This window comes from Danio aesculapii, chromosome 4 (genome assembly GCF_903798145.1).
Source record: "Danio aesculapii chromosome 4, fDanAes4.1, whole genome shotgun sequence".
Taxonomy (NCBI): Eukaryota; Metazoa; Chordata; class Actinopteri; order Cypriniformes; family Danionidae; genus Danio; species Danio aesculapii.
In genome coordinates this window covers 9,792,924-9,814,432 of record NC_079438.1, presented here as the reverse complement: position 1 = coordinate 9,814,432, position 21,509 = coordinate 9,792,924, and the positions used below count along the sequence as shown (strand labels likewise).

The window sequence follows — 21,509 nt, the reverse complement described above, 5'->3', positions numbered from 1 at the left end:
CTGGGTTTCCAATACACTGATTTATTTGTAGTAATGTGGGAGTTTTCACATGAACATATCTTTAAAGGCAGCCAGTTGTCTACTGAAAGTTTAATTGTCTTCATGAAAAAAAACTTCTCTTTTCTCAAATTAGTCCATCAAAATAAATGTGTAGTGTTTTGAAACCAAAGTCTTTATTTGTTACCCACAACCACACATCAAGATTTGATCAAGTCAAAATCTCATAATCTGACACAAATCTGATCTGTCGTAACTGGCATTGTGTAGTCTGAACAGGGCTTTAGGGAGTCTGCATCAGTTGGTCGCTGTCATTGCCTTATGGCAAGTTCACACTGCATGAGTTTAGCTGGACTTTCATTCGCCAACAAGTTTTGTGAAATTGCAGACAAAAGCCCACAACTGGAGGCAAATCAGTGTTTGTTCACGTAAGTGACAATCAAATGATGTGATTTATCAAAAACACAATCTAATAGGCCGTTTCCACTGAGTGGTACGGTTCGGTTTGGTACGCTTATGGCTCGTTTCCACTGACTGGTACGGTACGGGTCACCTTTATCAGGCTTGCGTTTCCAGTAACAAGGGTACCCTTTTGGTAGGCATGGTGTATGACAGAAAGTTTCAGTCGACGTCATTTTAGCTCGAGGAAATGTCTACAATAAAGCTGTATGGGTCATTCACATATCATATGAAAAGCACTTCTCACTAAACAGATGCTTCATACACATAAATACTTCTGTATAATGTTTATTACTAACTTTTCAATGAACATGAGTTGATTATAACTGCAGATCAAAGACAGTGCGAAACAGCCTACTGTAACGTCTGTAATTATATAAAATAAATAAATGAACATAAACACATACTACCCTTACAGTCTCCGATATGTTACCAAATACAGAAGAACTACACACAGCAGACATTTTGCCCGTATTTAGGTTCAAAACAACAGAAATTATAGCCTACAGTCAGTGAAAACCTCTTATCTGTGTATGTAAGCTTCAGCAGCACATGTAGCCTCTGTTAGAGAGTAATTCCGTCATTCCCAGTTCATATTAGTCCAAAATGTGAAGATAGTAAGTTAGTTATACATGGCATTTTGTTCATGTTTGTTGAAAAAATAATGTGCTCCCTTTTTTCCGGCTTCTACTTTGTTTCTTCGCGCTTCACTCTCGCGTTTGTCAGTGTCTGACAAGATCGGGTTTCAAAAGCACGTCAATAATCAAGCGCAGGTTATTATCATCAGCTCAAGAAGTTTGTTATTTAAGATATAATGTTAAGACACTCGCGAGCGCTAGCAAGTAAGTGAAACCGCTCACGCCTCAGAGTGGCTCGTAAAAAACTACGGGGCACAGGGTAAATCTGCTCTTCTTCTTGGATTTGTGGCTGTCCATCGAGATGACGACAAGGTTTGTTTAAGTCCAGATCGACCATGGCTCGTTATTATATGTATTTATAATTCCGCTAAAATCTCTCGCTGTGTTTTTCAAACATGGCGGGTTTTTTGTTTTCATTCTGGCTTGTTGCGTAAGCGAATTACGTATCTCTGTAAACCAATAGCGTTCAGCTGCGTGTGTGGCTCCGCCTTTTGGTACCCTTTCTCGTGTTTGGTACCCTTTCGAAAGGGTGCCGAAAAAGTGGTACGTTACGGTACGCTTTTTGACAGTGGAAACGGCCATAAAAGCGTACCAAACCACACCGAACCGTACCGTACCACTCAGTGGAAACGGGCCATTATATGGCCGTTTCCACTGTCAAAAGGCGTACCGTACCGAACCGCACCATACCACTTTTTCGGCACCCTTTCGAAAGGGTACCAAACACGAGAAAGGGTACCAAAAGGCGGAGCCACACACGCAGCTGAACGCTATTGGTTTACAGAGATAGGTCATTCGCTTACGCAACAAACCAGAATGAAAACAAAAAACCAGCCATGTTTAAAATACACACACAGCCGAGAGATTACAGCGGAATTATAAATACATATAATAACGAGCCATGATCGATCCGGACTCAAACAAACCTTGTCGTCGTCTTGATAAACAGCCACAAAGCCATGGAGTAGAACAGATTTATCCTGTGCCGCGTAGTTTTTACGAGGCAGTTTGAAGCGCGAGCGGTTTCGCTTTCTTCCTTGAGCTCTGCGCGCGTCTATATCTGAAATAACAAACTTCTTGAGCTGATGATAATAACCTGCACTTGATTATTGACGTGCTTTTGAAACCCGATCCTGTCAGACACTGACAAATGCGAGAGTGACACGCGAAAAAACAAAGGAAAAGCTGGAAAAAAAGGAGCACATTATTATAACAGAGGCTACATTTGCTGCTGAAGATTACAGACACAGATAAGAGGTTTTAACTGACTGTAGGCTATATTTTGTGTTTTTGAACCTAAATACGTACGAAATGTCTGCTGTGTGTAGTTCTTCTGTAGTTGGTAACATATCGGAGACTGTAAGGGGCTGTATGTGTTTATATATGTTCATTTATTTATTTAATATAATTACAAACGTTACAGTAGGCTATTTCGCACTGTCATTGATCTGCAGTTATAATCAAATTGTTTATAAAAAAGTTATTAATAAACATTATACAGAAGTATTTATGTGTGTAAAGCATCTGTTTTGTGAGAAGTGCTTCTCATATGATATATGAGCGACCTGTACAGCTTTATTGTAGACATTTCCCCGAGCAATAATGACGTTGACTGAAACTTTCTGTCAAACACCACGCCCACCAAAAGGGTACCCTTGTTAGTGGAAACGCAAGCCTAATAAAGTTGACCCGTACCAAACCGAACCGTACCGTACCAGTCAGTGGAAACGAGCCATAAGGGTGTAGGACATTTTCTCCCCTCTAATCTTTCTAATTCCATTTTCAGAGCCGACCATTTGATTGAAGTGTGCAATGTGCAACAAATATGGTTTCCAGTTCATAATAAAGTTGAAACACGTATAGAGTTATTTTGTGTTCTTGCAGCCCGGTATAAACTCTTACAACATGGTACTGGGCTGTGATCCCTGATCTACACTACAAAACAGTTACTGAAAATCTTCACCACTCTTCAGCTATTGAGTTTAAATCTTCAGGTGTTCAAAGGGTTTCATTATCAGTAATTTGATTTGTATTCAAGAGTTCACACTTGTTTGGCATGCTGTCCCGGGAGAGAGCCCTAAGCTCCGCTGGACAAGGCCTCATTTTTGAGGACTCTGCTCTCCATTGTGAAGCTTCATGTGAGTGCTGAGGCTTCTTTTACATTTAAAGCTCTTTCCACACTCACTGCATCTAAAACGCTCTCCTGAGTGAATCATCATGTGAGTTCTCATGTGGGCTTCAAGGTTGCTATTTTGCTTAAAACTCTTTCCACACTGAGGGCAAGAGTAAGGCTTCTCCTCAGTGTGAATTCTCATGTGCACTGCCAAGTTTGCTGATTGGTAGAAGCTTTTTCCACACTGTTGGCATGTGTAAGGCCTCTCTCCAGTGTGAATTCTCATGTGCTGTGCAAAGTTTCCAGTAGTACAGAAGCTTTTTCCACACTGTTGGCATGTGTATGGCCTCTCTCCAGTGTGAGTTCTCATGTGGACTGTAAGGGTGCCATTTTGCTTAAAACTCTTTCCACACTGAGAGCAAGAGTAAGGCTTCTCACCAGTGTGAATTCTCATGTGCACTGCCAAGTTTCCACTAGTATAGAAGCTTTGTCCACACTGTTGGCATGTGTACGGCCTCTCTCCAGAGTGAATTCTCCTGTGCACTGCAAAGTTTCCTGCATGATAGAAGTTTTGACCACACTGTTGGCATGTGTACGGCCTCTCTCCAGTGTGAATTCTCATGTGGGTTTTAAAGCTTTGTTTTTGACAAAAACTCTTTCCACACTGTTCGCAGGTGTAAGGTTTCTCCTTAGTGTGAACTCTTATGTGAACATCAAGGTTTGGCTTTTGACTGAAACTTTTTCGGCTCTGTTTACAGCTGAAATTACACCTGGATTTCCGAGGTCTTCCATGTGATGAAGTCTTTTTAGTCAGTGTGGGTTTTTCATCAGTCGTTATGTCTTGCTGTTTCTCTTCCATTTCATTCTGTTGATGAGTCTCTTCTTTCAGCACCATCAGGTCTTAAAAAAAAAAAAAAAGTGAACTTTAGTATGATGGCACAAAGCGACAAGCATGAAATGGATGTTTCAACCACAAATGAAAATGACCTTACCATTTACTCTCAATCATGTGATTTTAAACATTTCCTTTCTTCTGGAACACAAAGTAAGCCTGGGTTTTTTTTATCACAATATCTTCTTTTGTGTTCAACAGAATCAAGAAACTCACAGAGGTTTAAAACCACACAAGGGAGAGTAAATGGTGAGTTTCATTTCTGCATCAACTATCCTTTTAAAGGGTTCCTATTATGAACCTTTTTTTTTTTTTACAAGATGTAAAATAAGTCTTTGATGTTCCCAGAATGTGTCTGGGGTTTTGGCTCAAAATCAGATCATATACCTTGTAGAATATTTAATTTTGGGGGTCAGAGGAAAACCAAGCTCCTTTTGTGCCTGTGGCTTTAAATGCAAATGATCAGATGCACTCATGTGTATCTTCCGCTGGATTTAACCATTTGTAACTGTAAAGAAGACCCGATTGAGACAAATCCTGCATGTTCATGGAAAATCTGCATAATTCACACTAATATTTGTGAGTTTGCATTATTGTATATAATTTGTGCAAATGTTTCCCAGTACTGGGTTGCTGTTGGAAGAGCATCTACTGTTTAAAACATATGCTGGATAAGTTGGTTGTTCATTTCATTTTGGTGTCGCCTGGTGAATAAAGGGACTAAGCTGAAGAAAAATGAATGAATGAACTTATGCAAATGCTTAATGCCACTTTTGCTGAAAACTGGAGTGATGAGGAGATAGCAAGATGACATACTTTGCTACTTGTTATCATTTATTTCAAGAGTTCACACTTAGCCGATGATTGATTTTAAGCTTGTTTGACATGCTGTCCCGGGAGAGAGCTCTGAGCTCAAAAGATCCTCGAGCCTGATGCTTCCTCTCGTTTGCAAGGCGAGAGGGGAGTTTGAGCTCAGGTAGATCTCGAGAACTCCCCTGCTGTAGTAGCTAATGAGCAGATAGTGATTGCTCTTAAGAGATAACTACTTACTAGGAGCATGTCTATGGTACCGATTTAGATTAGTCAAGTAACTTAAGTTGCATGTTTTTGGACGGTGGGAGGAAACCAGGGAACCTGAAGGAAACCCACGTGAGCACTGGGAGAACGTGTAAACTCTGCACAGAAACATCAGTTGGCTTGGTAAGGACTAAAACCAGTTACCTTTATGCTGTGAGGCAACAGTGCTAACCACTGGGACACCATGCCACCCATCTAGGAAAGGAGGAGGAGTAGGGGTGAAAGGGGGGATTTTTCAAAACGAAGATGGCTGTGATATGGAACTTGGGGTATATATAGTGGCTTAGGAATCGTCTGATTGGTGAATCATAAATTGGATAATGCGAGAACGGCCACAAGCAATCATAAGCACGTGATCCTGTCGAAATTAGTTTATAAATAAACTTCACTTCAAGAGTTCACACTTAGCTGAGGATTGATTATAAAGCTTGTTAGGCATGCTGTCCCAGGAGAGAGGCCTGAGCTCATAAGAACCTTAAGCCAGGGGCTCCCTCCCATTTGCAAGGCGAGAGGGAAGTTTTTAGCTCAGGTAGATCTCGAGAACTCCCCAAAATGCCTTAATTAGCTTGGGACAGCAGCCGCGTATTGGAGAATGGTAGAAGTCAGTATTGAAAGGCAAGGTAAGCTTCCACAGAGGCGTTTTAACTGCTGTGGCAGTGATGCGGGGTGTATCAGTGGTATGAAAAAATGGAAGTGTACATGAGCTCAGGCAGAGCGTCACTGCTGCGGCAGTGGTGCAGAGGGGGAATGAAGCTTAGCGGAGCATTTCTGCTGTTGCAGAGGTGCAATGGAAGTCAGTATTGAAAGGTAAAGTACGCTTCCGCAGAGGCGTTTTAACTGCTATGGCAGTGCTGAGGAGTGTGTCAGTAGTGATATGAATAAATGGAGGTATACATGAGCTCAGGCAGAGTATCACTGTTGCGGCAGTGGTGCAGAGGTGGTTGGTATTGGAGAGTTGTGAGTGCTTCTGCAGGAATGTTCAATACTGTCAGTAGTGATGTATAGAGATGAAAATGAATAAGGGCTAAGCTAGAGCCTCACTGGAGTTTGTGTCACTTAGCGGAGCATCTCTGCTGCTTCAGGTGTGCAATGGTGGTTGGTATTTGGAGAGTTATGGGAGCTTACATGTGAGTTATGTGACGTTGGTTACTGTCAGTAGTGATGTGTAAGAGCATCACCATTGCGGCAGTGGTGCAATGGGTGAGTATAGCTTGGTGGAGCATCTACGGCGATGTTACTGGTGAAATGGTGCTACAAGCGATTGTGGTTCAGAGGAGCTGCTGCAAAGGTGCAATGTTAGTCAGTATTGAGGCAATATGTGCTCTCGCAGAAGCATTTACTGCTGTATTAATGCAGGTGAGTGTGGTGATAGTGGTATTTGGAAATGTAAGTGTATATGAGCTTGTTTAGAGCTTCATAGCTGTAGCAATTGAAACTCGGGGCAACCCCTAAATGGGTCTAAGCAGTGGTGATGGTGAACAAGAGTGAATGGAAGTATGGGATAGTTCAAGTTTGGAGGGAAAACGTTTCTCCTATGTTAGTAAGAGGTGGAGTAGAAAAGGCAGAGTCGTGCTTATACCTAGAAACTCATGTGGGTATAAGTCAGATGGAGAGAATCAGCTAGGCTTCCCTGAGGTGGTATTGCTCTCCTGTAATGTGTGAATGCTAAGAGGGTTTGGAATGGTTGTGTGAGGGAGGGGACGTCAAAAATGTTTATAGAACATCCTTTGCCTAGTTGATCTGTTTTGCTTTGCTTAAGAAAGATAGAGTTCCATTATCCTGCAAAGTTAGATCAGATATGGTGTGGTGGATTGTGTGGTTGAAATTTTATGTTGTTTCAGAACATCTCAAAAACCAAAAAATGTGTGAGCAATATGTTTACATCTAGAAGATGCTACTCTACTGAATGCACTCCAATGACTAGTTTGAATGATAGCAGTGCTTCCCGTGGCTGTTTGTTGACATATAAATGGGTTGTGAACTAATGTTTTACGCAATTGGATTGCTTGAACCCTGTGTAGTCAAATCACTCCATGCTGTTGGAATGTTATGAATCTGTGGACAGACGGGAGGCTTGTAAGGCAAGTTTCTTTGATTGCTATTATCTTTTGGTTCTTGCAAGTTTGACAGATGACACTAATGTCATTCTAGTCACGTGAGTCTCGGCATTTGAAATATATATAAAAATGTTTATTCTTTGTTGGTGAGGTTTCTCTTTATATCATGCTATGTACCGTGGGTGGAACGGTAGGGGAGAGTTTGGCTTCATGTGATGGTTTGGAATCGTGGATGCCGACGTTTTGAGAGTTAAGTCTGAGTTTGTGGACTGTGATCTTGCTGGAGGATTGGGTTGAAGACACGGCGGATATGTTGTGTGAGGCAGTTTGAAGTGGGAGGAGTAAGAGCTGGTGGGCCGGTGTCTTGCAGGAACCTAGGCTAGATTGCTGGCGAGGCTAAATAAAATTATTAGTCCCCCTTTGAAATTTGTTTTCTTTTTTTAAATATTTCAGAATGATGTTGAACAGAGCAAGGAAATTTTCACAGTATGTCTGATAATATTTTTTCTTCTGGAGAAAGTCTTATTTGTTTTTATTTCGGCTAGAATAAAAGCCATTTTTTAATTTTTAAAGCCAATTTAGGGTCAAAATTATTAGACCCTTTAAGCTATATTTTTTTTCGATAGTCTACAGAACAAACCATCGCTATACAATAACTTGCCTAATTACCCTAACCTGCCTAGTTAACCTAATTAACCTTGTTAAGCCTTTAAATGTCACTTTAAACTGTATAGAAGTGTCTTGAAAATATCTAGTCAAATATTATTTCCTGTCATCATGACAAAGATGAAGTAAATCGGTTACTAGAAATTAGTTATTAAAACTATCATGTTTAGAAATGTGTTGAAAAAAAAATCTCTCTGTTAAACAGAAATTGGGGGAAAAATAAACAGGGGGGCTAATAATTCTCACATCAACTGTGTGTGTGTGTGTGTGTTAATAAATAAGTGTTTAAGTGGGCATTTCATACAAACATTTTAGAGAAAATGTCAGATAGGTGGGCCTTCAAAAATGGATCGGTGCAAGAAGTGGGCCCCGAAGTGAAAAAGGTTGAGAACCCCTGGTTTAGAATACTGTACAATGTTTTATAATAATTAATTATTTTAGTGTCCATTTCATTAAGCATGTTTACAATTGGGGGCATCCAAGTTTTTTGACATACTTTAAACCAGGGTTTCTGCAGGTTTCACGAAGTTAAATGTAAGACTTTTTAAGACAATTATGAATAATTTTTTAGACTCATAAAAGGCTAAGGATTTTTTCAAATGGCCCAGATGGAAAAGATTTTTATTTGCCCTATCAAAAAAATATTATAATTTAATAAATTTAATAATACAATAATAAATGAATAATAAAACAAATTAAATAATTTTTATATTTCTTAGCAAAAGATTTTAACTATTGTGTAATAACAAGCAAGCTTTACTCGTATCCATACACTTTTTCCAACATAAGCTTTCTTTAAAACAATAATAAAAAATGAACAAATGTTTTAAAAAGTTTTTAAAACTATAATAAACTAAATCTATGCACAACAATCTGTCTATGTCGACGTCCACAGCAGTAAATACATGGAGGATGTTGGTGATTGTATGGGTTTTGGCCAGATTGGGTAGCAAAACATGAACAAAGGAAAATGAAAGATTTAAGACCTACAACACAATATTTCAGTAAATTTAAGACTTTAAGACCCTTTAAGAACTAGGCAGCACACTCAGGACTGCAAAATGGATTTAATTTAGTATTCTTATTATTAAAATATATCTGAATGAGGATCAAATGACTGAGTTGGTCTTTGAGAATGGAAACCAACCTGTTTGTTCCTGCAGATCTTCATGTTTGACTGTGAATATTTCTTCAATCTTCACATCTTCACTCTCCTCTTTAATAAACGCCATCTTTATAACAGTGTGGAGATCAGTCGCTTCAGCAGGAGTTTTTCCTCTGCGTTTGGACACTTTATCCTGTTTAAAATAAATAAAACAATGAACAGAAACAAAATAACTTCTCTTCAACACTTGCGTCAACAGTTTATTTATATGAGAGTAATTAACAAAAGAAAATCAAGAAAAAAGTCTGAGCAAGAAACAAATGCTACAAATGACCTGTTCTGACCACACAATGACCACACATTTCTGTTACTTTATTCAAACAATAGCCCTCATTACTCTGAGTGAAATAGTACTACATTGTATTAAGGGTTAAAATAATATTGTCAACAGCAGGTACATAATTAGCATCGGAAGAAAAATCTGTAACGTTAATCAATCGCTTTATATTCATGTAAAAGCTTTAAAACAAACCTTTCTCCAGTCGATGCACAGCACGGGAGCGGCGCAGCCTTATGACGTCACACGCCACGCCAAAATAAAAGTCTTTTTTGTTTAGCTTTGTTTGCCACTTACTGTTCCTGTCATGACTTATTGATACATTTCTCCCTCGTTTTCCACTTTCTCACAGACAAACATATGAGTAGAGACAACACCAACTTTATTATATAAGAGGAATTTATGTAAAACTCATACCATTCTGTCACTTAAATATATTATTCCAAAAACTCACACAAACAGGTAAAGAAATCTCAGGTCTATTAGTAATTGAGCGAATGTCTTTGTTTGACATGTACTGAGAACATTTGTGCAGTCAAATATAAAATAATTTAAAAACCTTTAGGGCCAGGCTTGACTGAAGGTATTGTACAATCTTGGATTGCACAGAAACAATGTTATATTCCTCTGAAGGGACTGAAGTAGATGACAAATTAATCTTCTGTCCACAAATGTTTCCCTCTGTTGTCGCAATATATTGGTGTAAATGAAAAACTAGCATCATAAACAGCATTTGTCTTGTAACATTTGATGTAAGATAGTAATGAACTTACAAGATATTTTACCACATGAAATTACCAAGCAGTCTGTTAATGACTTCTCGCCACTGCTCAATGGAAGACAGTGCTATTGTGATGGACCAAACCAGATCACTTAAAAACCTACTGCAACAGTAAAACTTTGCTTTTTGCATTAGCTCGCTCATGCTCACTGCTGCTTTCTGCCCCTGCTGACCTTGGTTTCAGACACTGCACCTCCACGCAATTGAGTCGCAAAGAAATTTCCATGCAACCTCTTAAAGTTTAGGTACCGCCGAAACCCCCAAAAAACTTCTGCAAACTGACTCTCAGCAGAGTCTGTCACCCAGGACAACTTCCACTCACAAGTGAATCCCAAGGACATCACAGAAGCTGAGTCACCAATCAGGAATGCTGTGTTTCGTCAAGGGCAGTCAGTGAAGGAAATTTAGTTTGAAAATTTAGTCAATTAATTTCTCTGGACCAATAAGCACCCTGACTAGCATAGGAGTACACTGCAACAGCCAGTTGAAAAAGGTTTGGGGCTTCCTGAGCATTTATTTCATTATTACGCGTTCAGTCTGAGACATCTCGCGCACTGGTGCATTCCTCCTGAGAGAGCTCCATCTTTGTTTATGGTTGAACAAGCCATCCTACTTCCCCTTCCACCACTACAATGTCTATCGATCCCTCTATTTATTCATTTTATTTTGTAAATGTGTTCTTTTTGAGGCTGATTTTTAAAAAAATATAATAATTTTTACAGATAGAATTTTAGGTGCAGCCTAGGACTGTCTCTGCCATTTGCAGATAACATTGTCCTTTTGGATTCATAGGACATGGACCTTTAGCATGCAGTGGGATGATTTGCTGCTGAGTGTGACATGGCAGGGAAAGAAACAGCACCTCCAAGTCAGAAACCATGGTGCCTGACTGGAAAAAGCTGGCCATCTCCAGTTTAGAGGAGAGTCCTTACCCCAAATGGAGTTCAAGTATCTGTTTTTTTTTCCCAAGAGGAATGGAATGTGAGATGTAGAGATGGATCGGTGCAGCTGCAGCAGTAATGCAGTTGATGTGATTGTCTGTTGTGGGGAAGGAGCGGAGACGAAAGGCAATGTTCTCAATTTACCGCTCAATCTAGTTTCCTACTCTTACCTATGGTCATGACTGAAAGGGACAAGATCTCGGATACAACCGTAAACATTTTACAGTGTTATGACCAGCTTGTTTGAGTCGCACAATAAAAGAGAAATGAGCCAACAAAATAGCCTGAATGCAAATTATTTATTATAAAGTGTAACTCATAGAACAATCAATCAAAGCAACCAACAAATGTCTAAGGACAATAATGAAGACAAAGAACTTAGGATAAAACCACAACAACACTTTAACTACATGATATAAGTAATGCAAAACAAAACCATAAGGGTAGAGTCAATGAGATGGCAGGTCTTGACATGAGGACTCCTGAGTAGCCATAGCGTACTGGGGTAGCTAGCACAACAACTTTTATATACCCATTGATGAGTAATGCAGGCATCCATTCAGTATTTGCCACATCCTCCAATCCGGAGTCTTGTGATCATCACAGTGTATTAATATTGTAAAACTTAATACCTGTCGCTCTGCCTAAATCATCAAATATTTATCAAGTTTATATTCTACTCAAAAAAGTAAATGTAGTAAACTAAAAAGAATTTTGAACCTAAAAGTAAAGAAACTTTACTAATAAAATATGCAACGCAGGACAATTGAATGGGCTTTCTAAACTTGAGGCCCTGCTATACTGCAAACTAACCATCCTGGAGCTCCACCTTCTTTGATGTGCGGCGCCTTCCCAGTGATTTGTTTCTCATTTAGGGAGTCAGACAGAGAACATCATCCAAAACAACACTAGCTACATGAATACACTAGAGAGTAGGGTACAAATATATCCGCATCTGTACAATCACTTGCAAAGAGATTTCAAACCGCAGAGGTGTTGTTTGCCAGGTTTATGAAACTGTTCTTCTCTCAGTTGCCATCATTGTGTTTATGGTAATCGCGAGGAGCGCAACACATTTACAACCACACCTACTGCAGTGTTGGAAAACAGTATACCGTCACTCAGGCTTTTCAAACATTATTCAGACATGAAACATCCTTTGCACATGAGAAAATGTTTTGCTGCATTCATGTCATGTGTGCAATTTTTTTTGTCCATGTGTTTCTTAAGCTGCGCGAATTAGTGAAACTCTGTAGACATGGATCAGATCTGTACGGTTTCACTCCAGTGTAGAGCTGCACGATTCTGGCTAAAATGAGAATCGTGATTTTTTTTGCCAAAAATAAAGATCACAATTTTCTCACGATTCTGTAGTTGTAAAATATAGGTTAATATGAGTGGGCTATTATTACTGTTATTCTCAAACATGTGGTAAAACAGCAATAGGCTTTGCGTAGGTCTACTGTTGGTTAAAATGCTAAATTTTGTACAGACTTGAACAGACTTTAGATTTGTCCTGGGCATTAATGCTGATGATAATTCTGATGTTGAATTGTTGTGTTTGAGACATATGCTTACAATCTGTAATTTTCAACTTAAAATCTGTCACTGACGTGATTTTTGTGAATACAGAAGACTGGGTGGGTATTTTTGCATTTCGGCGGGTTTTGGATACTTTTTAAGCTGGAATCAGTCAGCTACATCTGGCAACACTGTGCGGGCTTTCGGTTTCATTTTCACGGCTCCCAAACGATCACTCTGTGCCACAAACTGAATGTTATTTACAACGTTATTACCTGTTATTCACAGCCTATGCAAGTTCTGTTCACTAAAGTAGACTTAATTCACAGGCATGCGCCCGCTCCAATGTGGTAACAGCTGACAGTCAGCTCGCATCATGTGTGATTTTGCGGTAGCAAATACATCATTACATGAAGACAGAAATTACATATATGGGGTGAATTATACCTTATAAATACAGCATGTGACTCTTCCAACACCATTTGGAGGTGTCCACGTTGCTGAACAAAGTATGTAAAACAATGTGAAGACTTGTACGGCCATCTTTGCTTCTCTCCTGAACTTGAAAATATGATTGACAGAATTGTAGAAATGCTGAATTAAGATCGTCTAGGGGTCGAATCGAGATCTTTTTACGATTAATTTGCGATTTCGTAGGTCAGAGTTCATCAAGCTTGAACTTTGCAAGGCAGAGAACTGCAAAACTTGACACACGAACTTGCGTTTCCAGTCTGACGCATTCGCGTGCGTATGAATGGGAGTCTGAATGGGGAGAAAAGTCCAGTGTGACCGCAGCTTAAGTGCAAGTGAATGGTTTCTCTCCGGTGTGGATCCTCATGTGTAGATTAAGGGATGATGAGCGGATGAAACTCTTTCCACACTGAGTGCACGTGAATGGTTTCTCTCCAGTGTGGATCCTCATGTGTTGATTAAGAGATGATAATTGGCTGAAACTCTTCCCACACTGAGTGCATGTGAATGGTTTTTCTCCAGTGTGGATCCGTGTGTGTAGATTAAGGTTTGATAATTGGCTGAAACTCTTCCCACACTGAGTGCATGTGAATGGTTTCTCTCCAGTGTGGATCCTCATGTGTAGATTAAGGTGTGATGAGCGGATGAAACACTTCCCACACTGAGTGCATGTGAATGGTTTTTCTCCTGTGTGGCTCATCAAGTGTAGATTAAGGGATGATGATTGGCTGAAACTCTTCCCACACTGAGTGCATGTGAATGGTTTCTCTCCAGTGTGGATCCTCATGTGTAGATTAAAGTTTGATGATTGGGTGAAACTTTTCCCACACTGAGTGCAAGTGTATGGTTTCTCTCGAGTGTGGATCCTCATGTGTAGACTTAAGTTTGATGATTGGTTGAAACTCTTCCCACAATGAGTGCATGTGAATGGTTTCTCTCTAGTGTGAATCCTCATGTGTTGAATAAGGTGTGATGAGCAGTTAAAACTCTTCCCACACTGAGTGCATGTGAATGGTTTGTCTCCAGTGTGGATCCTCATGTGTTGAATAAGGTGTGATGAGCTGTTAAAACTCTTCCCACACTGAGTGCATGTGAATGGTTTCTCTCCAGTGTGGATCCTCATGTGTAGATTGAGGTTTGATGATTGGTTAAAACTCTTCCCACACTGAGTGCATGTGAATGGTTTTTCTCCAGTGTGGATCATCATGTGAATCTTAAGATAGCCTTTTCTTCCAAAACTCTTTCCACACTGAGTGCAGGTGAAACGATTCTTGACTCTCCTTTTCAAAATACCATCACTCTGTAATTGAGTTTTTTCCTCAATTTTGACATGATGTTCCTCTACTTTACTCCCCTCATTCTCTTCAATTAGGTCTGAAATAAATAAATAAAACATTAGTTTTCATTAAGTCTTAAAACTCTCATCAAAAGCTAAAAATTGAAAAGACACTGGAAACATTGGCTACACACATTGTAATTTTCATGCACATTAAATGTAAAATAAATCAGATCATATTTTATTTGGCCCATTAACGTGTACACATTTAAGCAGATTAAATTCATCTTTATTTATCTAGTGCTTTTACAATGTAAATTGTGTCAAAGCCTCTTAACATAAAAGTTATAGTAAATGGACTATGCATGTACTCTACTGACGTGTTTCCGGTAGATTCTGAGTCAGTCTCTCTACCTCCGCATAGCGCGTTCTACAGCAAAATCTAATAGCGTCGAAACCTAAATGCATCAGAGCATGGCAAAGAAGGGAGATTCACTCTCAAATTGATGAGGCCTTAGCCTTACATTTCCACCCACCTATTTCAATGCTCATTTTGGATATGTGCATAAAAAACGATTGATGGAAACGTCATGATGCACATAACTTTGAAAATCCGCATAAAAAACGTGCATAACTGAGTAAAATAAACTTTTATTCGATAGAAAACATGTGCATAAACTAAGATGAAAACAGTTTTACTGAACAAATTACGGTATATGCATAAAAAAAAAGTTTTGTTATAAGAGATCGTATGATGATGAAAAGTTGTGTGAATGGAAAAACCAGCAGACTGAGCACACTGTAACACATCTGAAATGTTGTTTTGGTCATACATTCTAAAACGCCTTAACTGTTTCAGTATTAATGGTAATATATTATTAATGAGCTCCAGAGCGTCTGGAGCGTGTCAAGAGCGTCTGTTCTCTGCGTCTCATGGCTTCAAACACCACCACGTGTTCACTGTGTGTCAGCATTGTCTTCTGATGTGCAAGTACATTTATTAAATAAAGAAAAGATTCACATAGCTTCTCCTACCGCAGTAAAATCAGTTTTTACTGTTGATATGTGGCACCAGTTAATCAGGAAGTGACGATTTTGTTCTCTTTGATTCGTTGGATGGAAATGACGATTTATTTGCACGTCTTTTAGGCGGTACTCCAGTTTTGCACATAAATTTAATTAATATATTTGTATAGAAACATAGCTATTGCCTACATTTCAGTCACACACAAGAATGGCTTGTCCTTTTTTAATTAATAATTAGTTTTAAATTCACTTACCTTCGACAGGGACATGTACTGTTACTAGATTAATGGGATTATTATTCTTTTTAAAAACTATGATTTAGTTTTGCTCACATTCTAAATGTGATTTCAATCTCTACCAGTTGATTAATTATAGAGACAGACATTTGATTGCACTTTTAAATCTATTAAAACTGATTAACTTGTATAAAAGTGGGAACGAGTGCAAAAATCATATAAACGTCACACATAACATTACTTATTTTATTATACTTAAAAATTTAAATACTTTAAATGTAAAATTACGCATTAACTTGAGCAGCTATGTTTTCCCCATGCTAACTGTCTCTGTTTCACTGATGCAGTGGTGTTGCTTTTTAAAATATATGCTCATATTTGCCATAACGTTGCATGAGCACATGAAGTTCAGCTGGAGAAAGAAATGGTGATCTCATAGTCACTCATAATATCTGTGCTCTATTGATAATGCCTTTATATAGTTGCAGTGTGCGCGCTTAACTCTTGAGTTGGTCTACTCAAAGTTGATTGACCCAACTCATATCCGCTATTCTGAAACAGAAAACTCAAGAGTTAATAATCTCTCGGTAAATCAACTCAAGAGAGTTGGTTGAACCTCTTTACTGAAACAGGCCCCAGATCAGGATGACAATCTCTGTGAAGAGGTGGAGTGACTGAAAGGAGAGTGCTTTGATGCTGCTTTTAATGAGCACGCAGTATTCTTAAGGACACCTCTCACCCTGCTCACAGACTGTTTTCTCTCCTGCCTTCCGGCAGGCGCTTCAGGCTCCCCTGGACAATAACCAGCAGACTGAGGAACAGCTTTTTCCCCAGAGCTGTCTCCCTTTTGAACTCTGCCCCTCACTGACTCTTTTGCCCCTCCAATACACACCCCACAGTCCTCTAACTTAAACTTCTTACAATCACTGCACTATTTAACATTTGCACATTTAAAGTTTGCACATATTCATTGCACTGATTCATTTATTTGAACTGTACATACCCACTGCACATGAACATTTGTAATTGTTTATCTATCTGCCACTCCTGATTATTAATAGCATCCTGTACATATATTAATTTATTGTAAATCTGTTCATAGCTAATACAACCTGTATATAATGGTCATAGTACATCCATCTGTTAATATTACCAGAGTTTTTCTATAACTGCACTTTATAATTATACCTGTATCCTGCACTTGCTGCTATTGCACTGCTGGTTAGACTGAAACTGCATTTCGTTGCCTTGTACTTGTACATGTGTAATGACAATGAAGTTGAATCTAATCTAAAGGGTAGATGATCAAGCTACATTTATTCATATAAAAAAATTATATAAACACAAACTGTACATAATTTCTATGTTGAGGTCTGCTCTATAGGAATATATAGTTGTCAATATAATAAACATTCATTTTCAAAGCATTAATATAAAAATGTAAACATAAATAACAGAACAATTTCAGTGAACATTTGCTCAGCACTAATGTAAATATAAATAACTTTAGATACTTGCACTAATGTAAACATGCAGGTTTTTTTGTGCAGAATTATGCGATGGTTTCCTTCATCAAATGTACCACCTTCGTCTTTTGGCAAAAATCAGGCAGGCAACTTCTGTCAGACCCAAGTGATGCTCAATAATGCAAAATGCATTTGTTTTAAGTAGCAAAAATTTAATGAATGGGATACCACCTCCAACTCATTTTAAACAAGGAAAACCCTACCTAAATACAGGTAATTAAAACAACATAAAAATGTATATGAACTATGAGAAACAGAAACAACTAGCATATAATTGCTATTCTTATATATAGCACAATACTCACCCTCAAAATGATCGATGTAACTCGAAATGTAGAATTTAACCTCTTTTCCTCTTTGCTGTTGGTGTGACAGCTCTCTGTCTCACAATTCAATTAATGTCCTTCATGTTAATGCGAGGAAACTTTTATAAACAATGAGGGTAATCTATCATCTGCTTACAGTGATCGCGGTGCTGTACCGCAAAGTAGACATGCGGGCTATACATATATATAAATATATATATATATACACACATATATATACATATACATATACACACACACACACACACACACACACACACACACAACTATACGCACACACATCAAAAGACAATCAACAATTTTTTTTTGTTTGTTGTTTAATACAAAGGGGGGTTTAAATTATTTGCTTTGCATTTTTAATTTCTATTTTCTCTATGGTTAATTGTTCCACTTTGTGGGAAAAAAATGTGATTGTTGGAACTGAATATCTCATAAAATTGTTTGAAGGAGTTTTTGATTTTGTGTTCCACTGATATCAATGACTGTGACCCTGTTTTTTTTTTTTCCTAAAGTAAATCCTTCGAGCTCAACAATTTGTGCCTTTGAGCCTGTATTTATTTTTTTTTTTTTGTGTGTAGCTGGTGACATACTCTTAGATAAATATATATATATAGTTTTTTTTTTTTTTTTTTCCTATACTCTATTTGGTAGATTTGGATCTACCTGGCACCCGAACAAAACTATATAAATTTAAGGATAAAAATCCTTTTTTGTAAATTCAGAGTTTCTTTAATATTGGAGTACGCCAGCGCCACAAGTGGCACCCGAACAGGGACATTTAAATACTTGAGAGACTTGAACACTTAAAAGGACAGAATCTTAAAAAAAAAAAAAAAAACCCTGTGTGATATTTTTGTCATCAAACATTGAACTGTAAATCTGCTACCTATTTTTTGTGACTTTATTTTTTCAAATGATGTTTCTTGTGAATGTGGGATTTATTTTTCATAACTAATTTCCTTCCAGGTAATATAATTGGGATATTTGAAGTGTTCTGTTGAGCTTGTCATGTCAAGTGATTTTTGTAGTGCAAATTTCTAATTGCAAAATTCAGGAATAATATATATTTTTTTAAATTTTGTTTTCACACCCTCATATACACACCTACTTTGGTTAACCTTTCTACCTCTTATACAGCCAGCGAAGAGACTTTATTCCAATATGTCTGGCACACAAACCCCTCAGTCAACTTGTGTGGATATGCCAGATGTTGCAACTCCTACGTGGCCTGTGATGTCACCTGTTCAAAACATCTATGAACATCCACCCTCTCATGCTTCTCCGGTTCACTTTAACCCCACTCTGTCCAGCAACGTCCATTCAGGAGGCTAAGTGCGGTTTGTGTCACCCCCTGTTGGCAGTACTCCACTGCAGAATATTACAGGGGATTCAGTATCTTTCCCCATGCAACTATGCACTTCACCAGCGATTTCACCTGTCTTTTCTATTAATCAACAGGAATTGCAGTTACCCCATGCACTCCCTACTCCTGCAAGAGAAATGCAGCATCTGACATCACAAGTGCAGGGAAATTGGAAAACACTGATGGATACTATACTGAAACAAGAGGAAGCAATTCGTAAACTTATCCATCAACTAAAGACTGCTTCTACTCGCCATACAGATCAAGCTGCTAACATGGCTACAAAAATACAGGAAAATCAACAGCAAGTTCTTACAGTGCTTTCTACAAACAAAACACAAGAGGATGCTGAAACATATCAACTAACAAAAGCCATTAACCTCATGTTTACCACTGAAGTTCAAAAAGCAGAGTCTACCATCGTTTCGGAGATGCGCTTCATGGTGGATCAGCTTCAGGCAGAAGTACAGCAAGATTTAAAAAACATGCAACAAAACCTTCAAAAAAGTCATGACCAGTTGACAACTGAAATTCAGAAATGTAATCGTCAAACTGTTGATCTCTGTGCAGATTTTCCTGGGTAGGGAAAGCAATCCTTGATACAGGAGCAAGTTACACCTTGATTAATGAAAATCTATGGACCAAACTTGTCCCACAACCAATTTTGCAGCCATAGACCCTTGGGCCATTATATCTTGCCAATGGTGAAGCTGAAGTCTCATTAGGATGGGTAACTTTGTCAATTATTCTTCATCAGAAGTCTTTCCCAGTGCAAGTTGCAGTTCTCCCTTCTCAGGCCCTTGCATACTCTGTGATCTTAGGATTGGACTTCATCTTATCCAGTGGGTTACAAATTAATCTGACAGATGGGAAGTATTCATTCAAGATGATCCCTGATGCAGACTATCTTTTTCAGCCAGGCAATGCAAGTGTTCCACTCCAGTCTCCCCATCCTAAAAGGAGGCCCAGTCATCAAGATGTCCAACAGAGCCTCTCCCTTCTTAGTTCAATTCCTCCACCTCAAATGCCATTGCTTTCAAGTTCATGGGACGATCTTAAGGATCAAGATCTTATAGACCTTAGTGCTCATGTACCTCATGAGGAAAAACAAAGACTTCGTCAACTCCTGGAAACCAACTCTATGGTGTGTACTCTCCGTGTGGGACGTACCAATGTTCTCCAGCATCAGCTTTACATCACTCATCCTGTACCCATCAAGCAGCAGCCTTATCGTCTTACTCCATCGAAGCAAACTGTTGTGAAAGAGCAGTTGAAACAGATGTTGAAGGAAGGCATTGTGGAACAGTCTCACTCACCTTGGGCATCCCCCATTGTCCAAGTTCAAAAGAAAGATGGAAAAATGAGATTCTGTGTTGATTACAGCAAAGTTAATTGTATAACAGAAAGTGACGCCTACCCTCTTCCACACGACTGACATACTTGAATCTTTGTCTGAAGCAGCTATTTTTTCATCCATCGATCTCAACAGTGGATACTGGCAGGTGACAATGGATCCTGCCAGCAAGCCCATGACTGCTTTTGTCATCCCGTCTGGTGGGTTATATCAGTTTAGAGTCATGCCCTTTGGATTAAAAAAATGCTCCCGCAACTTTCCAAAGGCTGATGGAGACTGTTCTTGGTGAACTCAGAGGAAAAATCTGTTCGTCTATATCAATGATATTATTGTCTACTCTCCATCTGTGGAACAACATTATGTGGACCTGCAAACTATTTTCCACCTGTTGCAGAATGCTGGCTTGACAATCAATCTTAAGAAAAACAAATTTTGTCTGCAAGAGTTAATGTTCCTTGGTCATCTAGTGAATATTCATGGCATTTCTACTGACCCAAGAAAAGTGGAAGCCATTAAAGCCTACCCAATACCTCGAAACATCAAGGAGGTCCAGCGTTTCCTTGGACTTACCGGGTGGTACCACCGGTTTGTCCCCAACTTTTCTCGGATCGCAGAGCCCATTAATGCCTTGAAAAAGAAAGGACACAAATTTCATTGGACATCAGATTGTCAGCATGCTTTTGACCAGCTCAAAACCTGTCTTACCTCTCCACCCATTCTTGCACATCCAAATTTTGATCATCCCTTTACTGTCTATACAGATGCCAGCGACAGTGGCCTAGGTGCAGTCTTGACACAGCGGATTGCTTATGCTAGCAAAACCCTCAATAAAGCAGAAGCTAATTACTCTGTGACAGAGAAAGAATGCCTTGCCGTGGCATGGGCTCTGGACAGATGGCAGCACTATCTTGAGCCAAAATTATTTACTGTTGTGACTGATCATTCTGCCTTACAATGGGTAATGAGCTCTACAAAAACCACCAGCCGACTCATCAGATGGGCACTACGCCTCCAAAAATTTGATTTTATCATTGAGTATAGAAAAGGCAGACTTAATACAGTGCCAGATGCTCTTTCCCGGATGTCAAGTGGACCCACATGCAACCTACTTACCATACAGGAGCAAGAAGAGTTGCCTATTTCTGCTGTGGATCTTTGGGAACACCAACATCAAGATCCTGAAATTGTAAAAATTCTTACAGAAATGGCTGAAAACAGGCCAGACACCACACAGAAATTTGAGGTAATTGAAGATAAACTATCTCAAAACTTTTTTGACCCAAGGACAAATTCAGTACCGCATGTACTTACCCAAGAGTCTCATCCCTACAGTCATCCAACATTACC

The 21,509-nt window shown here is 38.9% G+C and overlaps 2 protein-coding genes across 4 annotated transcripts in view; both read right to left on the bottom strand.

Annotated features, from left to right (window-relative positions):
• Positions 1-21,509, bottom strand: part of LOC130222130 (gastrula zinc finger protein XlCGF8.2DB-like) — a 237,408-nt gene that overhangs the window by 202,966 nt on the left and 12,933 nt on the right. Inside the window, exon 3 of one of the 2 annotated variants that reach the window (XM_056454761.1) lies at positions 12,835-14,429. The exons of the other annotated variant lie outside the window; for it this stretch is intronic. Within the exon in view, the coding sequence (XP_056310736.1) occupies positions 13,381-14,429 (1,049 nt within the window). The 3' untranslated portion in view covers positions 12,835-13,380. Of the gene's footprint in view, positions 1-12,834; positions 14,430-21,509 lie in introns of those variants that run through there. 2 annotated transcript variants of the gene reach the window in all.
• LOC130222146 (zinc finger protein 239-like) overlaps positions 835-21,509 on the bottom strand; it is a 32,612-nt gene continuing 11,937 nt past the window's right edge. The window contains exons 1-3 of one of the 2 annotated variants that reach the window (XM_056454773.1): positions 9,537-9,589; positions 9,047-9,197; positions 835-4,107 (exon numbers count right to left, since the gene is read on the bottom strand). In XM_056454773.1, coding sequence (XP_056310748.1) covers positions 3,194-4,107; positions 9,047-9,131 — 999 coding nt within the window. In that variant the 5' untranslated portion in view covers positions 9,132-9,197; positions 9,537-9,589 and the 3' untranslated portion in view covers positions 835-3,193. Of the gene's footprint in view, positions 4,108-9,046; positions 9,198-9,536; positions 9,590-21,509 lie in introns of those variants that run through there. The other variant, XM_056454774.1, reaches the window with a different exon arrangement.